Here is a 21,937-nt window from a genome sequence, read left to right as displayed (position 1 = left end):
TTACATTGTGTTGTATTGTACTCCATAGTTCCTCGAGAGATGATAGCTGAAGATGTAATTGGTTAGGCTACGACAGCCAGCTGACACACGCAGTACAGTACTAGTTTAAAGTTCTCCTCCAGAAGTCTTCAATATTTGAAGGCATCAGATATATTGTATGACACTGTAGCTATGTATATAGGAAATATTTCTATCAAATGTGACCTATTCCCCATGGCCTTCCTCCTGTCACAAACAGGAGTGGGTAATGTCTCTTTCTAGAGCATGTATCTGCCACACATGGTTAATTCATGGGAACTAATCAAAGACCTGCACTTTGCTGTCGAAGTACATTGTCTCGCTGACTGTTGTGCATATCTTCATAGTGTCCCTTTTTTCAGAATGATTGGAAACTTTGCTTTCCCACTGTACCTTTCAAGTAATATGTTAAAGAAATTGTATGCTCTTGTATAGGCATTCCAACATATCTAGAAACTTCTTAAATTAATATTGACATAGTTTTATACAGTGGAAGCCTTGTGGGTTTGGCACACTTTAATAATTACGTGACCCACTATTCATCTTTGTACCTAACTTCATACAGATTATTTTCTTAGACTTGCACGACTTTATATTTCTTGGCTATTCCTCTTGAGGATCATTGAGCTCCACATTCTCTTAGAAAAAGTCAACATTGAATGTTCACTACATTTTATTAACCATTTAAGTTACAGATCATTTCTCACTAACACTTTGCCATACCACATTTCCTTTCATTACTTTATAAATGGTCAAATTGCCCACCTCTTACTATCATATCTCGACATTTCTTAATAACTCTTGCACTGGCAAATTACAACCAACATTGGTGTTCCACCATTTGAAAATTGTTGGAAAAATTTAACTTTTTGCTAAAATGAAACATTAGGCACTTTGGTTGCTTGTTTGTAGGAATCATGTAAACTGGGCTGGCAGCAAGAGTTTCCTCTTATTCCACTTGATCAATAAATTTCTACATCACTTTTCCTATGCTGCAGACATTATTTTTTCATACAAAAGAGGCTGCCACTGATCTAAATACATTTAGCCAAGATGAAGTTTGAGCTTGCAGAGAGAATAAATCTGTCATTGGCTGTTTACAAATTTAGGGGTGCCAGCCAGATAGACAATGACTCTTCCCACAAAACAATATTGGAAAAAATGAGTAAAAAAAAAAAAAAGTCTCTATGATCCCTTTTCATTTGCGACAATTCGAAAGACGATTTAAAATCAATCATTTTGTTCATGGCAATGTCAGCTGGATATTACGCTTACATTGTCATGAACAAAATTTTATATTTTTCCTTCTTGGACTGCCTTAAAAGACGTGTCGATTTTTCTTGGCTCCACTTTGTTTTTTCCGTTGTCATTTTGTGGAAAAATCAATTTTTTTTTTTTTTTTTTTTTTGCTTCACTAAGTACAGTATTACAACGGTTAATGGCTACTCCACAAAGCTCAAACTTATTGGTTAGTATGATCAGTGGCAGCCTGTTTTGTACAGGAAAATTTTTATTTTACTTTCTCGTTTTACAAATTTTTACCTTTACGAATTATAATTTTTCTTTAAAATAATATATTAGTTATTGCTTTTTAAATGCTTCACAGATATTTAAACTGCACCATGACAATACAGAAATGTCTTGTAAATAAATGCAAGTCTTGATTCACTGCAAATGCTATTCTAATGTCACAATGACATCCACCACTAAACAGTTTTCCTGCCCCCATCTTGCACTTAAACCTATCACAAGCTTCCTTTTATAAACTTTATAGAAACATCTTATTTAATGAAATGCACAACTAAGTACCTCCTTTACATCAAATGACAGTGTGATGGATAGATATATACAAAGGTGACCCCAGCCATCTGGACACGCTGTACTTCAAATGTTGCATCCTCAGCACATCATTACCATCAGAATCACGAAACCCCATAGTCTTCGGCATTACAGAAGACTTACACTTGGGCACTGCTTGCCTGTTTTAACTCCTACCATTTCCCTAACCTTCATCTATATGACAGTCATCAAAAATGTTCACATCTTTACAGTATCATTTAAATATCTATTGCAACTATTTTCTTGTTAACCTTATTTCTTCTGTAACAATATGACTACTGTTCAGCCTTAACACATGCTTGACATTAAGATATGATTAGAAAAGGTTGTAAACATTGCCACCCTCTCAATGTTCTCAGGGAAATACAGAAATTGGAAGTTTAAAGTGAGAGACTAAGATATACAACTATGGAAGGCATTGGGTCTTGAATACTCTTTATTCTACCTTTTGAGCTAAAACTGTCTTTGGCAGTGTTATAATTACTCTTATAATTATTAACCCCCCAAAAAAATTACATTAAAATTTTGTAAAGAAAACTCCTTGTCATTTATTAATTTTTAACCTATAAATTGACAAGCCTACACAATGGCAAAGCTTTCAAGTTTGTGTGTGCAGTGCAGCTAATTTATAAATCTATGTACTGAACAGTGCATGTACACGCATCTGAGACCAACACATTTCTATATCAATTAACATACACTTCACCAACCCTCTCATAATTACAGCCCCTGAGTTCAACATACCATTAACTTTACAGTGCTAAAGCCAGCAAGTTTCTCCTTCTGACAATTCACTAAGCTACTAACACAACTGCTACAGAAAACCAGACCAATTTCAGATGTCAAGAACATGGGTAAACAAAATAATGGAGAACTGTGCAGCAGATATATTGTTGAAGGTGCTTGGTGCTGGAGTAACTAAATGAAGCAAGTATTGCAATCAAATTAGAGAAACTTAACCAAGAGCAAAATTAGTAGTGTTTTAGATGCAAGAATCAATTTACAGTACAGTATAACCTACAGTTTTCTATAAAAATGCACTAATATAAAAATATGCATTTATTTTCATTAAACATTCAGCACAACTGGATTTCACAACTTAATTACTTACAGTTAATGCTGCAAGTATGAAAAGAAAGTAAAAAGCCAGTATGGCTGTATAGCACTGCAATATTTTAAAACAAAACCATGGACTGCAACATACAACACAAGTTAGCCAATATGCTCCAAGTGGGTGACATTAACACATGGCTCTTAACATACACAACCACCTCTGCTTCAACTCCAATATTGTGATTATTAGCTTAACGGTGCCTTTAAGTCTAAATAACATGTCGGTATATTCTCGTGTCACAAAAACTTTCTAAAAAGATTTGAGGACGGGAGAAACAGACGAACAAAAGTCAAGCACACTGACAAATTAATCAACACCTTATATATGCATAAGAATAAATTAGTAAAAAAAATTCATGAAACACTTTCATTGGGCAATTTATGCAAAAGTTAAGTTTGTTGATATGTGACAGTGTCAGCATCACAATAATACATTAAAATTACAGAGCACACATTATTTTTACATATGTAAATCACTCAAAATTAACATGCATGCAAACTTTTAACTTAAAATAAAGTTTATGCATATACTTGAGGCCAATGTGCAATTATGCATTATTATATACATCTATGTATTAGTTAAGATTTAATCTCAATAAAATTTTAAACAAGAACAAAAAATTATACCGGTATTACCTGTAATTTAACAAATATTGACAATTTGTAACTGACCATACCATACACATGGGTGTATGTTACTGATCATACCATACACAAAGGTATATGTTACTAATCATACCATACACACAGGTGTATGTTACTGATCATACCATACACACAGGTGTATGTTACTGATCATACCATACACACAGGTGTATGTTACTGATCATACCATACACACAGGTGTATGTTACTGATCATACCATACACACAGGTGTATGTTACTGATCATACCATACACACAGGTGTATGTTACTGATCATACCATACACACAGGTGTATGTTACTGACCATACCATACACACAGGTGTATGTTACTGATCATACCATACACACAGGTGTATGTTACTGATCATACCATACACACAGGTGTATGTTACTGATCATACCATACACACAGGTGTATGTTACTGATCATACCATACACACAGGTGTATGTTACTGATCATACCATACACACAGGTGTATGTTACTGATCATACCATACACACAGGTGTATGTTACTGACCATACCATACACACAGGTGTATGTTACTGATCATACCATACACACAGGTGTATGTTACTGATCATACCATACACACAGGTGTATGTAACAGTTTTGTTTCATAAAAACATGAGAATAAATAGCATTTCCATATGTATTATAAAATATTAATTAAACCAATTAGTTATTAATAGAAAATGCGATGATAATGTAAAATATGCAGTTCAAACTGTCATTATTGCTACAGAACACGACACTTAACCTTGTTACTATTGCCAGGACCGCATTTACTACCCTTAGCCACTAAAATGCAACAACACTCGTACGAGCTAACGCTACCATTCCTCACAAGCAATCTTCTCTACCTATGTTAGCTAGTACACTTCTCACAAGTAAACCAGGATAGCTAAGCATTTTATCAACTGGTTCCTCTCTAAAAATATTAACTTGTATTATACATACATTCATATTTGTACCACAATGTATGTTTGTTAAGAGATATCAAGAGTGAATGAGATACTACCGATGTTTAAATACTGGCTACTCGCACACTCAACCATTATGAAGATGGATGGCACTACCGATTACGGTGTTCCTCAAGCATTAACAAACATTTAATAAGCTGAAGGAATGGAACTTCCGACGATCACAATGCCCCTCCCGTTTGTGCAATACCAAAATTTTACATAAATAATTCCTCTTTAGTGACCTCAGATTAGCTCCCTAGTAGAAGATAAAAAGATGTGATTTATAAATTAAGGGCAATGTTATCTAAACATTTATGGATACATTACTTCAATGAACATTATTTCATTGGCCTGTTTAATACAGCATTAAAATCATTTTTTATCATTAACCACACACAAATTCCCATTACTACTGGAAGATGGTGACATTACTTTGAGGAGATGTATATGACAAATATTGGAAATCTTTAAACATCTGATTCCTTGAAAACATAAGAGTCTGAATATCTAAGGAAACGGTGAAAAGACAAACATTGTATAAATGCCACATATTGTCAAAAATCACATATGGTTATTTTAAAATAACTGCATTTCATTGCAGAAAAATAGCTTTATGCATAATTTGTTAAATATAGCAGAGTACATAGTGTATATGTACGCAACCCCTAGTTCTTCATGCAGGTCCTTACATGGTCCCATGACCAAAATTATATCTTCATAATTTTTAATAAATGTGTTACTACAAATACTACTGTCACTTTCACACACTTTTTAGTAGTGTTATAACCAGCTGAAGTGCTAAACCCTTTGTATGTTCTATATATAAATACCTTATTGCTGTACATTACAGCACAATGTGAGTGAGTAAATACTTGGAAAAATCTTACATTTCATGGCTAATTACTCTTCATAAACTTAATGTAGACAAATCAATCAGTGCTTTACCTTAGGCAAGTCTGAAAAACTTAAGTTGCCTATTATTACATTTAACTTTGTGACAGTTATGATGGAATAAACTCCAAATCCAATCTTAAAGAAAAACATTTTTTCTTTGCAAATGAGATATTCAATCATACTCAAATTTATATCTGCAGTACACATTCAGTTATCAGTGGCCCTCTTACGGCGCTTACTAAGTAGGGAATTATTAGCATGGTCTAAAGTTTTAATTTGGAGTGTGTCGTAATCAACACGCATGGTAGCAAGAGATCGAGTCATCTCGTCCTGAACTTCCTGCCACAAGTCTCCCTCCTCACGAAGAATCCTGGAGGTGTGAAGTGGTGTCTGCGGTACCTCGGAGTATTGCTACAAGGAAAGTGGAGAAAGTAAATCAGCTGGATATAGTAAAGTACAATGAGCAACACTAGAGAAAAACATAGCAAACAAGCTAAATATGTGACACTGGTAATGAAGGGGATGGATGAGAATAATGAGAGGGAAGGTTGGTGAAAGGGAAAAAAAAAGGAAATGAGGTTAGTGAGATGGGAAACTGAAGAGAGGGAAGTTAAGAGGCTGGTACAAATTGGAACTGGGAAGGTTGGTAGACACGGGGGGGGGGGGGGGGAGGGGGGGAGAGAACCAGCGTTGAATGTAATTAAATGCCAGTTTCTGGGTGAGCCCCGGAGGTTCTCTGAAGCTATTCGTAATGATGTAGTACTATATTATTGGGGTCATCAATCGACTTGAGAATGGTCCAGGATGGACCGAAACGTCGTCGTCCCTTCACCTTCTAGTGTGTGGTCTGGTCAACATACTTTAGCCACGTTATTGTGACTCATCACCTGCACACAGAGTTCTTGTTGGAACACTATCTTGGAAACAAATCATGGGCTCTATAGGCCCTCATGGATACGAGGGACTCAGTACCCATGGACAACCATGGGTACTGCATACTGTATCAACTTACAGCATTGCTGTAGCTTGTGCCCCAACATCACTTAATTATGAAGAAATAAACAAATAACTGCAATTACTTTATAATGATAGTGTCATAGAACATCCTGTGATAATGACTATGTACAAGATTCAGATAAGAGCAAACACAATGCTGGTTCTGTTGTTCACAGCACACAGCCACGGTCTCATGCATTTATGCATTATAAAATGTGACCACATGTTCATATGGAAAGTCAACGTGTAGACAATTACTCATATTCATAATTTAATGTCCAGAAATCTGATAATAATAGTAGTGTGTGTGTCTAGAATTAGCGATGTGCATAGTATATCATGATGCATTTTGCTCCATCAGGTTGTGTCGTCTGCTGGCATCGTCTGTGGTAGTGTTTGTGTGGATTTCATTATCACACCCACCAAAACTGCTTAATGGTTTATCATGGTGCATAAAAATGTAGTTATATTTGACATGTGAATATAGTGTAATAACAACATAAACTGTGGTTTATTGTTCAGAGAATATAATATGGTGCACACATTAGTGATATAAAAATATCTGTGCATACTGATGATCTATATGTTCTGTGATACAAATAACATTACTCACAACCCACTACATCATTGCACTTTTAAAAGCCATGGTAAAATGTTAGAAATACAAAGAAAATGTTGTATATTCAATGCAAGCAGTTATTATTTTGCACAAAATATGCGCAGCTAGCCTGAACTCTGATAACTTGTTATGAGGTTATCACACCCATCAGACTGGCTTAGTGGTTCATAATCGTGCATGAAAATGTAAACAGTTATATAAAAAATGTGTATATAGTGTAATAACAGCAAAGACAGTATGTTTTATTGTTCTAGGCAAATAATATAGTGCGCATCTTAGTGACACGAATATACTTGAACATTCTGATGTACCACACATTTTATTATTTAAATTCCTTAAAATACAGACTATTGAATAATATTACTGCAAAAAACAAAACAAAAATAAACAAAAAACAACACAAATTGACTACAATGAAATAAATATGTAAAAATATCTTCGCTGTAATTCCTGCCTTATGGCTGGCTTGGGGTAGCCACCCTGGGGCTGCTCAATATAAGTCATGAATCATGACATCATCACAAGACTTCACCACAGCCAAAGTAGGTCGCATACATTTGTATTATTTTTCTTGTGATCATTTTAACAATTTCAGAAAGAGAGAGTTGTTGAATTTGTTCTTGTGAATTGGGGATGTCAACTACACTAGGGGGCACAGCCTAGGGGTTAAGAACCATTAGTCTCAATACACCAAATTTTTTAAGATACATTCAGACTAATTTTAAAATTACAATGTACTGTACTGAAGAACAAAACATTGTCAACAAAAAGTAGCAACAATCCATTTGTAAACAAAACAAGACTAAATATGGATAAAAATTTTAATGTTACAACCAAGGAAGGGTATCTCTGGTCCCTATGTTAGGTACTTGTCAGAGTACACGTATTATAAGGAAGGGTATCTCTGGTCCCTGTGTTAGGTACTTGTCAGAGTACATGTATTATAAGGAAGGTAGCCCTGGTCCCTGTGTTAGGTACTTGTCAGAGTACATGTATTATAAGGAAGGTAGCCCTGGTCCCTGTGTTAGGTACTTGTCAGAGTACACGTATTATAAGGAAGGTAGCCCTGGTCCCTGTGTTAGGTACTTGTCAGAGTACACGTATTATAAGGAAGGTAGCCCTGGTCCCTGTGTTAGGTACTTGTCAGAGTACACGTATTATAAGGAAGGTAGCCCTGGTCCCTGTGTCGAGTGTCTCACAGTATGAACACTATTATAAGCAGCCATGGTGATCATGGGGAGCATTATTAAGGTAATGCAGCACACTATGATCCATCAATACAGTAACCTCCTGGGTTGATGTGGGCTTGAATGGAGAAATTCTTATCTCTGTGATGTCTTGCATCTCTCACTGCCTCAAGACAAATAGTAGGTGGAAAATATTGCATTTACACAGCATTCACATCAAATTAACCAATTCAGCCTATCCAGCATAAATACAGTACAATTAGATTAATGCAAGAATTAAAAAAAATAAGGCCTGGAAAGTTAGTGTATACAGAACAAAATCATTGCTGGGTATTAGGGAAGGGGGAAGGTCTGCTAGCTTTTGTCTTACTTTAATCAGCATATATGGGGTCGAGGGAAAGTTTGTAGAGTTCTTTTAATCATGTTACCTAAGTCATCCAACTAGACAGTCGTAATGATGGTTTGTTCAGTGTATCTCCATATATTTACATACAAAACATGTAAGAATACTGTGTGTGAGCCATACACACAATCTAAACAAGAATATACAAAAAATCAAGTTGCAATATTGCAAAAATTTAAATGAAAAAAGTAAAAAAAATGTGATGAAATTTCAATGTCCAAAAAGCTTCTGCAATCTCATCAGTACTTTCTAAAAGATGTTTAAACAGTTACACAATTCTTAAAACATTCTGTAAACTTACCACAATCCATTTGTTCTTCATAACATCAAAGATTGTGAGACGCTCCTCGGGGTCAGTACGGAGCATACCCTTAATCAGGTCTTTGGCATCTTGGCTTACATTGGCCCACTCTGGATTAGGAAATGTATATTGGCCTGTGCGAATGCGCTTCTTCATTCCTGGTGATATTGCATGACCATGATTACTGTAGAAGGGTGGGAACCCACAAAGCCTGTAAACAATGGGAAATGTATTGTAATTTGCAAACTTACTTGTTTTGCTTTAATAAGCTAATTTCTCCTGGGTGATATGAAAGTACTCGCATTATACATTGTACTAGTAGAGTTCATCATCATACAATGGAGTAACAATTCTACCTATCATCATTTCTAAAATGAAAAAGAATGTCTAAAGAAAATCCTCCAAATGGTTAAGCGCTAGCTTAATGAGCAACATAGTGGGAGCCGGTCGGCCGAGCGGACAGCACGCTGGACTTGTGATCCTGTGGTCCTGGGTTCGATCCCAGGTGCCGGCGAGAAACAATGGGCAGAGTTTCTTTCACCCTATGCCCCTGTTACCTAGCAGTAAAATAGGTACCTGGGTGTTAGTCAGCTGTCACGGGCTGCTTCCTGGGGGTGGAGGCCTGGTCGAGGACCGGGCCGCGGGGACACTAGAGCCCCGAAATCATCTCAAGATAACCTCAAGATAACATTCCTCACAAATCACAATAAACATACCACTAGTTTTAGTGAATAGAGAAATTCTAGATGTTGTTAATCAGTTTCAATATCTGAGCTGTGCAACTGACAAGACACAAACTTGTGCAAGTGGAAGGAGGAGTTTATTACAAGGAAAGTGGTACAAGATAGTTGTGGGTAGAGGGGTAGCATGAGGGTGTGGCAGTGCCTACCCTCGTGCACCATGTGTCATACTGGTGTGGTATGACCAGGACAAAATCAAGAATTAAGAGCAGTAAAAATGGATGACCTGAAAACCATCTGTGATGTGACAAAAATATAATAAGAACCTCAAATGAATGAACTCATCATCTTTAATAAGTATTCAAGTGAATTTAGAGGGACGGAGCAAAAAATAGCTATAATGATGATGGGCAGACTTGAGACGTGTTTGAAAAAATGGAGACAAATTGTGGTGAACAGTAGCAGGAAACAAGGTCAGGTAGCAACAGGAGCTGTATTGTTAAATAAAACATACATTGAGGTAAAAATATTCATATGTAATATATAACTCTTTCTCTAAACAACTTAGGTGATGAACTTCAGAGGCATCCACAGCCTGCAGCTGGTGGGTGGGTGGCATGAGTGAGTGCATAAAAGTGTGTATGTAATTATAGGATGAGAGCTATGCTAGTGGTGTTCCGTTTCTCTATAATTTTTGTCACGTGACTCGGAAATTGCTGATGGTTCTGACATCCAACACTATCTCACTTTTCATGTTTTATTTTCTTTACTTTCCAAGCTTGAATATGTGACACCTTGTTCTTGACATTGCCGATTTAAAAAATATGAACCCTGTCAACTTTGTCGTTTCCTGTCACGATTTTTAATGTGTACGTATGTATCATGCAACATAACACTTTGTATTATCTGGGGCTATAATTTTATACTCATAATTATCAGTCAATATGAAAAAAAATTATGCCATTTATGAGTTAGCCATTGCAAATATACTCACAAAATGTACATTATAACACCTAACGACCAGATGTCACAGCTCTTGTCGTACTTCTCTGGCCCCAGCACCTCAGGAGCTGAAATAATAACTCTCAATTAGAAAACAAACAAAAATAATATCAACACATTTATTAACACTATACAGTATATTAGCTTTAAATAATAGTTATGCAGTAATGAAATGCATTATTATACATAAGATAATTGTGGGTCATATGAAAGCCCTTATAACTTCGATGGCCTTGCAGTCGGGAAAGGGCGCCACATATAACAGGAGATGCCTCGACCATGCCAACGTGAAAAGGTCCACCTCTGGGAGCCTGTACGTCTGGCAGAGTCAACTGAACAAGTCAGCGTCGACCGTCCATTCCGTGGACAGGGCAATGAATCCTGACAGGCCATCTGCCAGGACATTGGACACCCCCCTGGAATGTGAATGCCCAGGAGAGCCAAACCCCGAGAACCCATCAGACGAGTCAACCGAAGTGACCAGCCCCAAAGGGCCAAGGAACACATCGAACCCCTTCGGTTCAGGCAATGAACCACCGGGAAGCAGTCCGAATGGAGCTGGATCGTTGATCCGTGAGTAACCCGAACCCTCCAAAGCGACCTCCTTAATACAGCGAACTCCCACACCGTGCTGTGGGCCCGACGGAAGGACGGACCCCACCATCCCTGGCTGGCCTGGCAAGCACTGGTCACAAAGCCCCAGCCAAGAGACGACGTATCCGTGAACACATCGAGAGGGCTCAGGTAGGGGCCAAGGTACTGAACCCAAAAAAAAACCAAAGAGGAAGTTTGCAACGCAGTAGCCTATGTAAGGGACCAAGAGGCCAAACCCAGTGATCACGAGAGGGGTGGGACATCATCGAAGGGACCAGAACTGCCGACAAAGCCAAACCCGACCCGGCGGGTAGACCACCATGGCAAAGTTCAGACTCCCGCACAAACCCTTGAGTAACCGCTCGTGACCCAGGAGCCCCCCAGAAACAGGCAAAGGCAGGCCCGCAACAACAGCAGAGCCTCCAGAGGGAGAGACAAGGAAGCTCTTCAAGAGTCCCCTCACAAGACCCAGCCAAGACCGAATCTGAGAGGGACCCAGATGGGACTACCTCTAGTTCACCAGGAATCCGACCCTGGCGAGCAGGGAAAGAACCAAATCCCTGGCACCTGAACTCCTAAGAGATGCAGACGGGCCACCACGACCCGGGTAAGGCTTGTGAACATGCGAGGCGCCAGATTCAAGCAGTGTAGAAGGCAACGAAAGAGATAAGCCTGACGCCCCACAACAAAACGGAGCCAATCCCTGAACTCCAGATGAATCGGGACATGCCAATACGCATCTCAGAAGTCCAGGGACTGGACTGGACACTGGACAGCACCTAGGGAAGGGAACCCTAGGCGCATGCATCCCGAGTACAAGTGAAAATACTTCTGGCTTGCGCACCATCACAGGACAAGATCACACCACAAGGCACAGCACTGGAACAAGTCTGGAGCCAGAGTCGCACAATTGCCAGGTCTCACATCAGCCACAGAACTGAGGGTGTGGATAGCTGGCTCAGAGGTCTGGGGGTTTCCCCTTCCCCATTCCCCCTTCCGGGGATCAGGGACCTGCAAGACAGCGGCACGGTGACGGTTGTGACGTCATGCTCGTTTGCTCGTTTTTCATTTGGGGGAGTTCTGTCCAACAGTTCGGCTTTCAGTGGCAATATTTTAACCAGATAGGGTTTGTTTTGGGGAGCCTACCTTTCTGGGTGCCTGACCCGGACGATGGCAAACATAGAATGCTTCCAACCACACCGGGGTTTCTATAGGCCATTGCTCCTTGTGCCTCTCTGAGGGGGCCCACGTTCTGTCTCATGGTCCCCGGCAGGCCTAAGAACTCAATTTGCTTTGACTGATGCCAGGGTCTAATACACATTCATATCAGCCCGGATAGCTCCGGGAAGCCGAAGGGGATCCCCCAGAAAAGGTGTTCAAAAGCTTGTACAGATGTAAAGAGTATGCTAGAAAATTTTATCATAAATTCTTAAACAAAATAGGCAGGCAGACATATCCTTACCAACATAATATGGAGTGTAACAAGGGGTCTGCAAAGATTCCTTCGAGAACGTTTCCTTGGCAAACCCAAAATCAGTTAACTTAAGTATAGCATCATTACCTGTAAAATATATATGTTTATAATCATCATAACTTTAACTATACTGTAATATCAAAAGATAAAATAAACAAGGCCTGTTTTAATGCAGCAAAAGTTATTTTTTTCAAAATGACAAAAGTTCACCAGGGATGTATGCACCAATTATCAAAATACATAGAATAAAATACTCTTCTTGGGTCTTTTGATATATACTGTACAACAAATTATTATTAGTAACCATGAAATGCTACAAATATATTAACAGAGTTTACACTTTAAAATTATGTTGCTTACTAATATTAACTTCCAGAGGTTTACTGATTTACTATGTACATTATAACTAAATATATCATCGTTACGTCATTCCCGCTTTTATGGAACCAGAAAGACTATGCTCAGAAAAAATACAGTATTCATCTATTTGTCCCATTTGTACACACTCCAGTCTCATGCAGACACACGCACCACACCACACTACACCACACCACATCCACAGCAGCAGTTCACCACTTTAAACCTTTGCATTATATATATAATCCTTTACAAACAAGTATGTTTGGAAAGTGGGGCCAGAAGCCTCTGTAATGACACCAAGGTGAATATATTCGTGCATAAGTACAGGAATCCACACACCCCCTCCCATCCCTTCACACACACATATTACAATACTGTACTGTAAATGTAAACAGCAATCAAGATGAACTTAGGTGATGAGTTTGGGAAAATCACCTCACAATACATAAAATTTTGTATATTTTTCATAATAAAGTGATTGTAAAAATGACTTCCAAGTTACTACACAGCCCATCATCAACACGAAGCTCAGTTTTATTATCAAAAGTAAATCTACAGGTCTCACAGCAATATGATGAGGCATTATTGAGTCAATGCAAATAGACTAAGAAAAGTGTAAAAGTTATGTAAGAGATTACATAAGTGTAAAGTGTAATCACCTTACCTTGTGATGGTTTCGGGACATAGGGTCCCTGTGGCCCGGTCATTGCCCAGGCCTCCTGGTTGCTGGACTGGTCAACCAGGCTGTTGGATGCGGCTCACACACACACACACATTTCCCTGGGTTCTTTTCTTGCCAGTGTGATTAGATCCACCTTCCTACTGAACGCTTCAGTCGTTCAAATTAATCAGGGACTGAACGCACAATGACCTTAGTGTTATCAGTGGCATTCTGCCAATGTGGCCTTTCCAGAGACCCAACATAGCAGACCTTATCCATAACTTAAGATTTTAGGTCTATGCAGTATGTTGCCGTACACTCTAGCTTTCCCAAGCTGATTTCCTAACCATCATGATCTCAATTTATACAACTATGTCAGCTGTGGAAATCCATTCTCTCAAAATTAAATTATGACTTGTAACATTTACAAAGATTAATTAAAGTGTCAATAAATAAATTTGACTGAAGCCAATCTCCTGGATATAGATTATACTGTATTAGCTTTTAACAGTAACCTTCATTTGCTATCACATGGGAGTAAACCTGGTAAATGCCATTTTAACAATTCCATTTACAGACACATTTCATTTATATATTTCAATTTCTAAAACAAATTATTTATTTCAATGGATACACAATAAAGAACTAGGTTAGCACAACAAGCAAATAAAGCTAACCTTGAACAGCTCTGAGTCACAAGTCACCTACCCAAACTGGTATAGAGCAGATTTTCTGGCTTAAGATCTCTGTGAGCTATATTGAGAAGATGTAGATGTTGAACTGCCACACAAATTTCTCGCATGATACAGGCTGCTTCACGTTCAGTAAATGCACCATCAGCTCGATCCTGAATTCTCTGGAATAGTTCTCCACCTTCCATGCTGAAAACAACAGTAATCCTAATGAGAATTATAATACAGTACAGGTATTAATAGTCATAACAAAAGTTACTGATTGATTGAATCAAGGCAACAGAGGGAGCTACCTGGTTTTCCAAAATACCAGCATTGAATGTAATGAAATATCAATTTCTGGGTGCTCCCTTAAGGTAGTATTCTGTATGGTGCCAGACTACATGGTGCCATCAGTCGCGGAGTTCTCATTGACCTACCGGTGACCACGAGCCAGAACCTGGACCCCCTCAGAGAGGAGCAGTGGGCAATGACACTATGAAAAATTTTATGTAAATTTATTCACATCTGCCACCACCAAGGGAAGGCACCCAGAAAGTCAGCAAAACAAAACAGACGACTGCTTGGTTGACAGCAGCCTCAAAACAGCTAAAAGAACTCCCCCAACAAATTAAACAAACTCACAAAAATTCATGAAACTAGCGCAAGCTAGTTCGCCCCACCTTTCCCCCTTGTTTGGGGGAGGAGGAAGGCAGACCGGGTCAGCCAGCTGCTCCACCAACAGTTCTTATGGTGTTGAAGACCACCCTGATGCCCTGGGGGAAGGAGTCAGGGAGCCACTGGGGCTCACGTAGCAGTAGCCAGACCCTCTTTAGGTTATCTTGAGATGATTTCGGGGCTTAGCGTTCCCGCAGCCCGCTCCTCGACCAGGCTTCCTTTTTGTTACACACCCCCCCAGGAAGCAGCTGTAGCAGCTGTCTAATCCCCATTAAAATACGTTTTGAGAGCTTTGAGACAGTTCTAATACTTTAGGTGGTTTATTGTGCCCATGTGTGTGGTATATGTTCTCTGTATTCTGTCTATTTGAGGAATTCCCCCCTGCTCTAAAAGGGAAAGTGAGTATCGAGCAGTACTCAAGGCAGGACAGCACAAGTGATTTGAACAGCATGAGCATTGTGATGGGATTCCTGGATTTGAATGTACTCATAATCCATCCCATAATTTTTCTAGCCGACACTATAGAGTATTTGCTTGGTTTTGCTATACTATATACTCATAATGGCTTGGTGCTTTCTCCTGATATTACCCTTCCCGGGTAATATCCGGTCGGCCGAGCGGACAGCACGCTGGACTTGTGATCCTGTGGTCCCGGGTTCGATCCCGGGCGCCGGCGAGAAACAATGGGCAGAGTTTCTTTCACCCTATGCCCCTGTTACCTAGCAGTAAAATAGGTACCCGAGTGTTAGCTGTCACGGGCTGCTTCCTGGGGGTGGAGGCCTGGTCGAAGACTTGGCCGCGGGGACACTAAAGCCCCGAAATCATCTCAAGATAAACTCAAGATAACCTCCCCTTCTCATCTGCCCACACACCAGTCAGCCACCACTCTGTACAAACCTGCCCGCTCACCCACCTGCCTGCCTACCAGCCAGCCAATTATCCTGCCCATCCACCTTCCATCCTGTCGCCCTCACAAATATAACTAAAAAGTTACCAATATTTTAATACTGTACCTCGGTATTTAGTGGAGCCCCAGATTTAACAATCTAGGTAGAGCCCCTTATAGGTCGTTAAATCGAATGGATACTGTACTTAAGTGCCTGGGATTTATCACTGTTAAATATTATGTTATTTCCTGCTGCCCAATCAAAATCCTTTTATAACACCAGCCTGCAGTTTTCCAATGTCTTCTACACAAGTAATTTTCATGTTGATTTGAGTGCAGTCTGCAAAAAAATGACACGAAGCTGTGAGTTGTATTTTTGTCTACATCTCATATGAGAATAAGAAAAAGCAGTAGTGCAAGGACTGTGCTTGGACTTGATTTTGACTGACTTACTTTCTGCATTGTATTTGACAGGAAATCAAATATACATTGCCCTACTTTACCTGTTATTCCTGTTGATCTGATTTTATGTGCTATCATTCCATAGTTGCATTTATCAAATGCCTTTGCAAAGTCAGTTTACACCATATCTGCATTTAACTGTTTTTCTAATGCTTCCATGATCATGCAAAAGGCACAATCTTCCCCGCTCTAAATCCATATTGACCTGGGTTGTGAAGGAGATTGTTCTCCATAAAACTGAAGATCTGACTCCTGATCACTCTTTCAAAACTTTCACTACATGTGAAGTTAATGCGGCTGGTCTATAATTTTTAGCCAACGCTTTACTCCCTCCCTTGTGTAGGAGTGCCATACCTGTTGATTTAAGTGCTACCGGTATCTCACCTGTATCCATGTGTCTCCTCCACACTAAACTGAGTGCTTATACTACTGGCCTTTTACATGTCTTTATAAATAAAGAATTCCATGAGTCTGCACCTGGGGCTGAGAGCATAGGCATAGCCTATGTACAATAAGAGATGCTAGCATTTCACATGCATAAATCAAGAATTTGTTGTGGAAATGGACAATCCAAGATGCATATGTGGTATTAGGACAGAGCAATAAATAAACATGTCATGAAGAGATGTGGGATTGTAAAAAGTATTTAAATCATAACAATGAGAAGAGTGAATCAAGATACAGTAAGTGGTGAGCATTCAAACTGAAATAGAGGGTATGAGGTGAGATTGATCAAGAGGATGGACATACATAGCAAGTGTATGAGATGAGAATTGCATGTGAACAGCATATGAGATGTAGGGGGAGAGCAAATCTAAGTCAAATCACTTGTTAAGGAATGATTATTTAACATATTTTTTTATATGACAAAAGACTAGAAGCACTCAACATCTAGTGATACAAATAAGTAGGAAACAGTTGTGGAGGCTTGGCTGGAAAGTTATTGTACTAAGTCTACATAAAACTGGTTAGTGTGGAAGATACGGTGAATGTACCAGTGTGATTTTTTATAGCTTTAACCTTTATGTCTGTACACTGTTCTACTACCTTTCTCTGGGCTATTGTCTACCCATCCCACAAAACTATTATAATAAGCCATTTATGTTAGAAGTTAATATTACACAACATTCTGCACGGAAACCTCCCATGAATGATAAAATACTTCTCAGAGATTAAATGTGCAACAATCTATGCTACTGACTAAATAAACACAACTATAGTAATGCAGTTACAAAAATAAAATAAATTAATGGGCCACATGCTCCAGTATCTCAAGACTGATCCTCACAAAATACAATTTTTTTTTTGTATTCTTTGTTTTACCAAGATACACACCAGGCAGTAGAATGCAACTATTCTTATGGTGGGTGGCATAATTTATGATGAGGGTCTGATGCATAGTTTTTTGTTGTTTTTTTGAGAAGTAAATAATCAGTGTCTTTCACAATTTTTCTTTGAAGCATTCCTCAAATAGTAACGTAAAATCAAAACATGAAAGACTTTAACTTCGTATAAAAATTTGTGAAACATTGGGTCTTAATCAGGAAATGTAGCACATCAATATTCCAGCTCCCACCTCAATAGTACTGTACAGTACTGGAAAGAGGTAATACAAGATGCTTCAAGAGCATCCCATATTTTGGCACAATACAGTCCAGGAACCTACCGATCACACTTCCTGGATAACAAACAGGATGGAAAATAATAAGACAATTATATTATATAAATATTCTCAAGAGTACCTACCACTCCATAACAACTAATAAACACTTCTGATTGTTGTAAACATTTTCATAGACATCAATTATTGCTACAACATGTGGGCAAGTTGAACCCCGACAGTGCAGGTCCACCTCTCGTCTAGACTTTGAGCTGTCACGCAGAACCTATGGAAGGATTTTAAGCCTGTTATGCCAATTGAAAATAAAGAAATACATGAACAAGAGTATAAGATTGGGGAACACTAGGCACCAATGGGATATGATCCTCTACATAATTCATACAACTCACTTTGCTTACAATTGACTATGAAAAGATGCCCATATAAATTAATGAAGAAATGAATAATGACCATAACTAATAGGGCTTGATCAGCTTACTCTTTCTCAATTAGCATTAGTAAACCACATCTTCAAACAGTGAAGATTAGCTTGATACAATGAAGCTTCCATAAGCAACTGTGCTGCCATTGCTGGTCACATGGTAACAGGGGCCTCACAGCTGAGTGGACAGCGCATCAGATTCGTAGTCCAGAGGTTCCGGGTTCGATCCCTGGTGGAGGCAGGAACAAATAGGCAGAGTTTCTTTCACTCTGATGGCCCTGTTACCTAGCAGTAAATAGGTACCTGGGAGTTAGACAGCTGCTACGGGCAGCGCCTGACAGCTGGGTGGACAACGCTTCGAATTCTTAGTCCTGAGGTTCCGGGTTCGATCCCGGGTGGAGGCGGAGACAAATGGCCAAAATGTTTCTTTCACCCTGATGCCCCTGTTACCTATCAGTAAATAGGTACCTGGAAGTTAGACAGCTGCTACAGGCTGCTTCCTGGGGGTGGAGGCCTGGTCGAAGATCAGGCCGCGGGAATGCTAATCCCCAAAATCATCTTAAGATAATCTCAAGATAACAAACTGGGAGACTAAACTTGGTAATGTGGTAAACATCATCCCAGGAGTACAAACATTTCTTCACAAAACTCTAAGCCTCTATAATACTAACTAGCTCATGCTAACTAAACAAGTCACAACTAAAAGGATTAACAATCCTTGGCTCACTAAAGGAATATTTAAATATATCAATAAAATGCATGAATATGAGAAAAAATATAGAACTGGGGTCATTTCCAAAGAATTGTTTAAGAGGTATAATAAAAAAAAAACAAAAAAAAAAACAATGTTATCTATGATAATATAAAGAGCCAAAACAAGCTACTGGCAAAATAAATGTAATCAAATAAAGGGTAGCATAAATATTTTAGGATCAAAGAACAACTAAAAAACCAGCGTTGAATGTAATGAAATGCCATTTTCTGGGCGAGTCCAGGAGGCTCCCCAGCAACTCCAACTTTCTGGGGGGAGGCGTAGGGGCTCCCCCAATAAAAAAAGCAACATTCGTAGTTGGTAACAAGTGAAATCCCATCAGCCACTGACTGGCACAGCTACTAAATTCAAGTTTCTTCTCATCCGCTGGCACATCTCTTGCAAATGATATCGTAGCATCCCAAACATTGGTTTGGGATGTTAGGATCAGGCAAGCTTTCATCGGGACCAATGGGGTTTGTCCTTTGATATGCCGTCAGCGTCCTGTCCTCATCAAGGCCACCAGAGACAGTGGCCCTCAGGTAAACTTGGTTATACTGTACTTAGTTTTTACAATTAGAAGAGTTTTGGCTGAACTTTTGTGTATGATTTGATTGTTCCCAACAGTCTGACGGTGTTGTTGTTTGAGATTTAGCTACTCAGAACAAAAGCTCCAAGTAGCACGGGCTATGGTGAGCCCGTAGTGGACTTACCAGGCACAGGAGCAGGGCTGTGGCTGGTGGAGGGTAAACCTTAGTCCTCCACCAGACACACAGCCCCGCTCCTGTGCCAGGTAAGTCAAATCTTTACAATGGTTTGTTCCTTAGGCCTACCCCAACCCTGAACAAATGCGTAGGCCTACCTTGAGGGCATACTTCTTGTGGTCTCTCTTACTGAAGCACTCGACCACCTTGCCATTGATGCCCAGACCCAGCACGGTGCTGGAGATGACATAGTCCTCCAGGATGGGTTTAGACTTGGTGTTGAGGACACACACACCAGCACGGCTCCTGCTCCCGTCCTCCGCCTCCTCCACCATCATCGGCTCTTCCATCATGGTGGGAGAGGCAACCACAACTATGAGAGGTGTATGGGGCTCACATGTCACTAGAGCTTGGTGTGGATACTGCAGGAGAGGAGATCACTGGCCAGGAGACGAGACAGGAGATGCAGCCTCCACCACCACAACATCCAATAGCTAGTTCAAAAAAGGTCCAAAAATTATCCCGTTCAACGTCACAGATTTCCTTAAAACAAATATATTCTATCCTATCCTTACCTAATCAACCTATATCTTACCTATATGCTAATCTATCCTATCCTAATATTTTGTATCTTAATCTAATCTAACCTATCTTCATAAAAATAAAATATATATTTTTGCCTTTTTATGTATATGTTGTAAGTGCGAGGAGTGTGACGTCATTGTGACGTCATCGGTTTGCCTTCCGGGGATCTTTTTGGATTTAACATCAATGGCCAGGTGATGAGTCCACCATACTATTTAGGAATCTCAACTCAATGCCCTTGATTTTTTTTCTCAAACCATTTGGCAATACAGCCATTGAGGCGGAGCTCAGTTATCTGCTTCAGTATATTGAACTCTCACTCATAATTGAGATATCTTCTTTTGATGTAAATCTAAGTAAACTCAACTCACCTCCCCACCCTCTATATATTGCAGTCAATCAGTATATTTTAACTTTATTTTAAATATAAAATAATTGCTCATATTCACATATATGCTAAATTAAAAAATAAGCAATGATAGTTAAAATAAAAGTAAACTAGATTTTTATTAACAATTCCTAGCATTGAGAATTTTCATGAATATTAAAGAGGAGGCCACACCTAAAGTTAAAATTCACATTCACCTTCATTGTTCACGTCATTAATACCATATATGTTTATTTATTTATTTATTTATATATATACAAGAAGGTACATTGAGTATGTGAGGATACATAGCATGGTGTTTACATTCTTGTAAAGCCACTAGTACGCGCAGCGTTTCGGGTCCTTAATCTACTAGATAATTTTAGATAGGTAAAGTCTAGCAAAATTTATAAAATGTTAACAGGTACATTGCAAGAATGAGAGAGATTAGTAGGTACGTCGATAGCTCTGATTGATAGCATTGACAGCTTGATTGATAATTTAACAAAGATTAATAGGCACAATACAGCATATTGATAACACATATAAGACGACAGCAATGATCACAATGGTAAAGTTGTTTGGATTAGGTAAATAAATATTGGGGGATTGGCAGTATACACGGTTCTAACAAATTGCCCGAAACCTCGTGCGTACTATAGTGGCATTACAAGAATGTAAACACATCATGCTATGTACTCTCTCAAACCCAATGTACCTTCTTGTATATAAATAAATAAATAAATGAATAAATAAATAAATAAATAAATAAATAAAACAGAAAACGAGTTTCGTCGAATCGTCTCGTATCCGAAACGACCATACCTGCCTATAGGCGGCCTTCCCCCCCCCCCCTTCCCTAATAAAAAAAAATAAAATAAAATGTTTATTCAGTTTATTGGATACTCTAAGACTGATCTCATGTAGGCAGTGTAAAGCGCCCTAAAAGCCTCCTTACTTAGGATTCGACTTTTGCCAGTGTAGAGTTCGCTACTGATGATGATGATTGATGAAGATTAAACCACCCAAAAGGTGG

General features: G+C 39.0%; 1 protein-coding gene across 1 annotated transcript; it reads right to left on the bottom strand.

Moving 5' to 3' along the window:
• Positions 1-1,525: 1,525 nt before the first annotated feature.
• LOC123757486 (MAP kinase-activated protein kinase 2) lies at positions 1,526-20,500 on the bottom strand. The gene is made up of 7 exons (XM_045741158.2): positions 20,108-20,500; positions 18,199-18,338; positions 14,464-14,636; positions 12,723-12,821; positions 10,659-10,734; positions 8,985-9,195; positions 1,526-5,889 (listed from the first exon to the last, which is right to left on the bottom strand). The coding sequence occupies exons 1-7, from the start codon at positions 20,300-20,302 to the stop codon at positions 5,686-5,688; spliced, it is 1,098 nt and encodes a 365-aa protein (XP_045597114.1). The 5' UTR covers positions 20,303-20,500; the 3' UTR covers positions 1,526-5,685.
• Between the last annotated feature and the right edge of the window lie 1,437 nt (positions 20,501-21,937).

Source organism: Procambarus clarkii, chromosome 19 (assembly GCF_040958095.1).
Source record: "Procambarus clarkii isolate CNS0578487 chromosome 19, FALCON_Pclarkii_2.0, whole genome shotgun sequence".
Classification (NCBI taxonomy): Eukaryota; Metazoa; Arthropoda; class Malacostraca; order Decapoda; family Cambaridae; genus Procambarus; species Procambarus clarkii.
This window is presented reverse-complemented; position numbering and strand designations above follow the sequence as displayed.

What these genes read in the sequence shown, in the direction of transcription:
- LOC123757486 (XM_045741158.2), bottom strand. Translation starts at nt 20,302, where the DNA reads ATGATGGAAGAGCCGATGATGGTGGAGGAGGCGGAGGACGGGAGCAGG. An exon ending in TTACACTCCATATTATGTTG is followed by an intron (nt 10,735 to 12,722) that starts GTAAGGATATGT and finishes TTATTATTTCAG; the next exon opens with CTCCTGAGGTGCTGGGGCCA. An exon ending in TGAAGAACAAATGGATTGTG is followed by an intron (nt 5,890 to 8,984) that starts GTAAGTTTACAG and finishes CTTTCCTTGTAG; the next exon opens with CAATACTCCGAGGTACCGCA.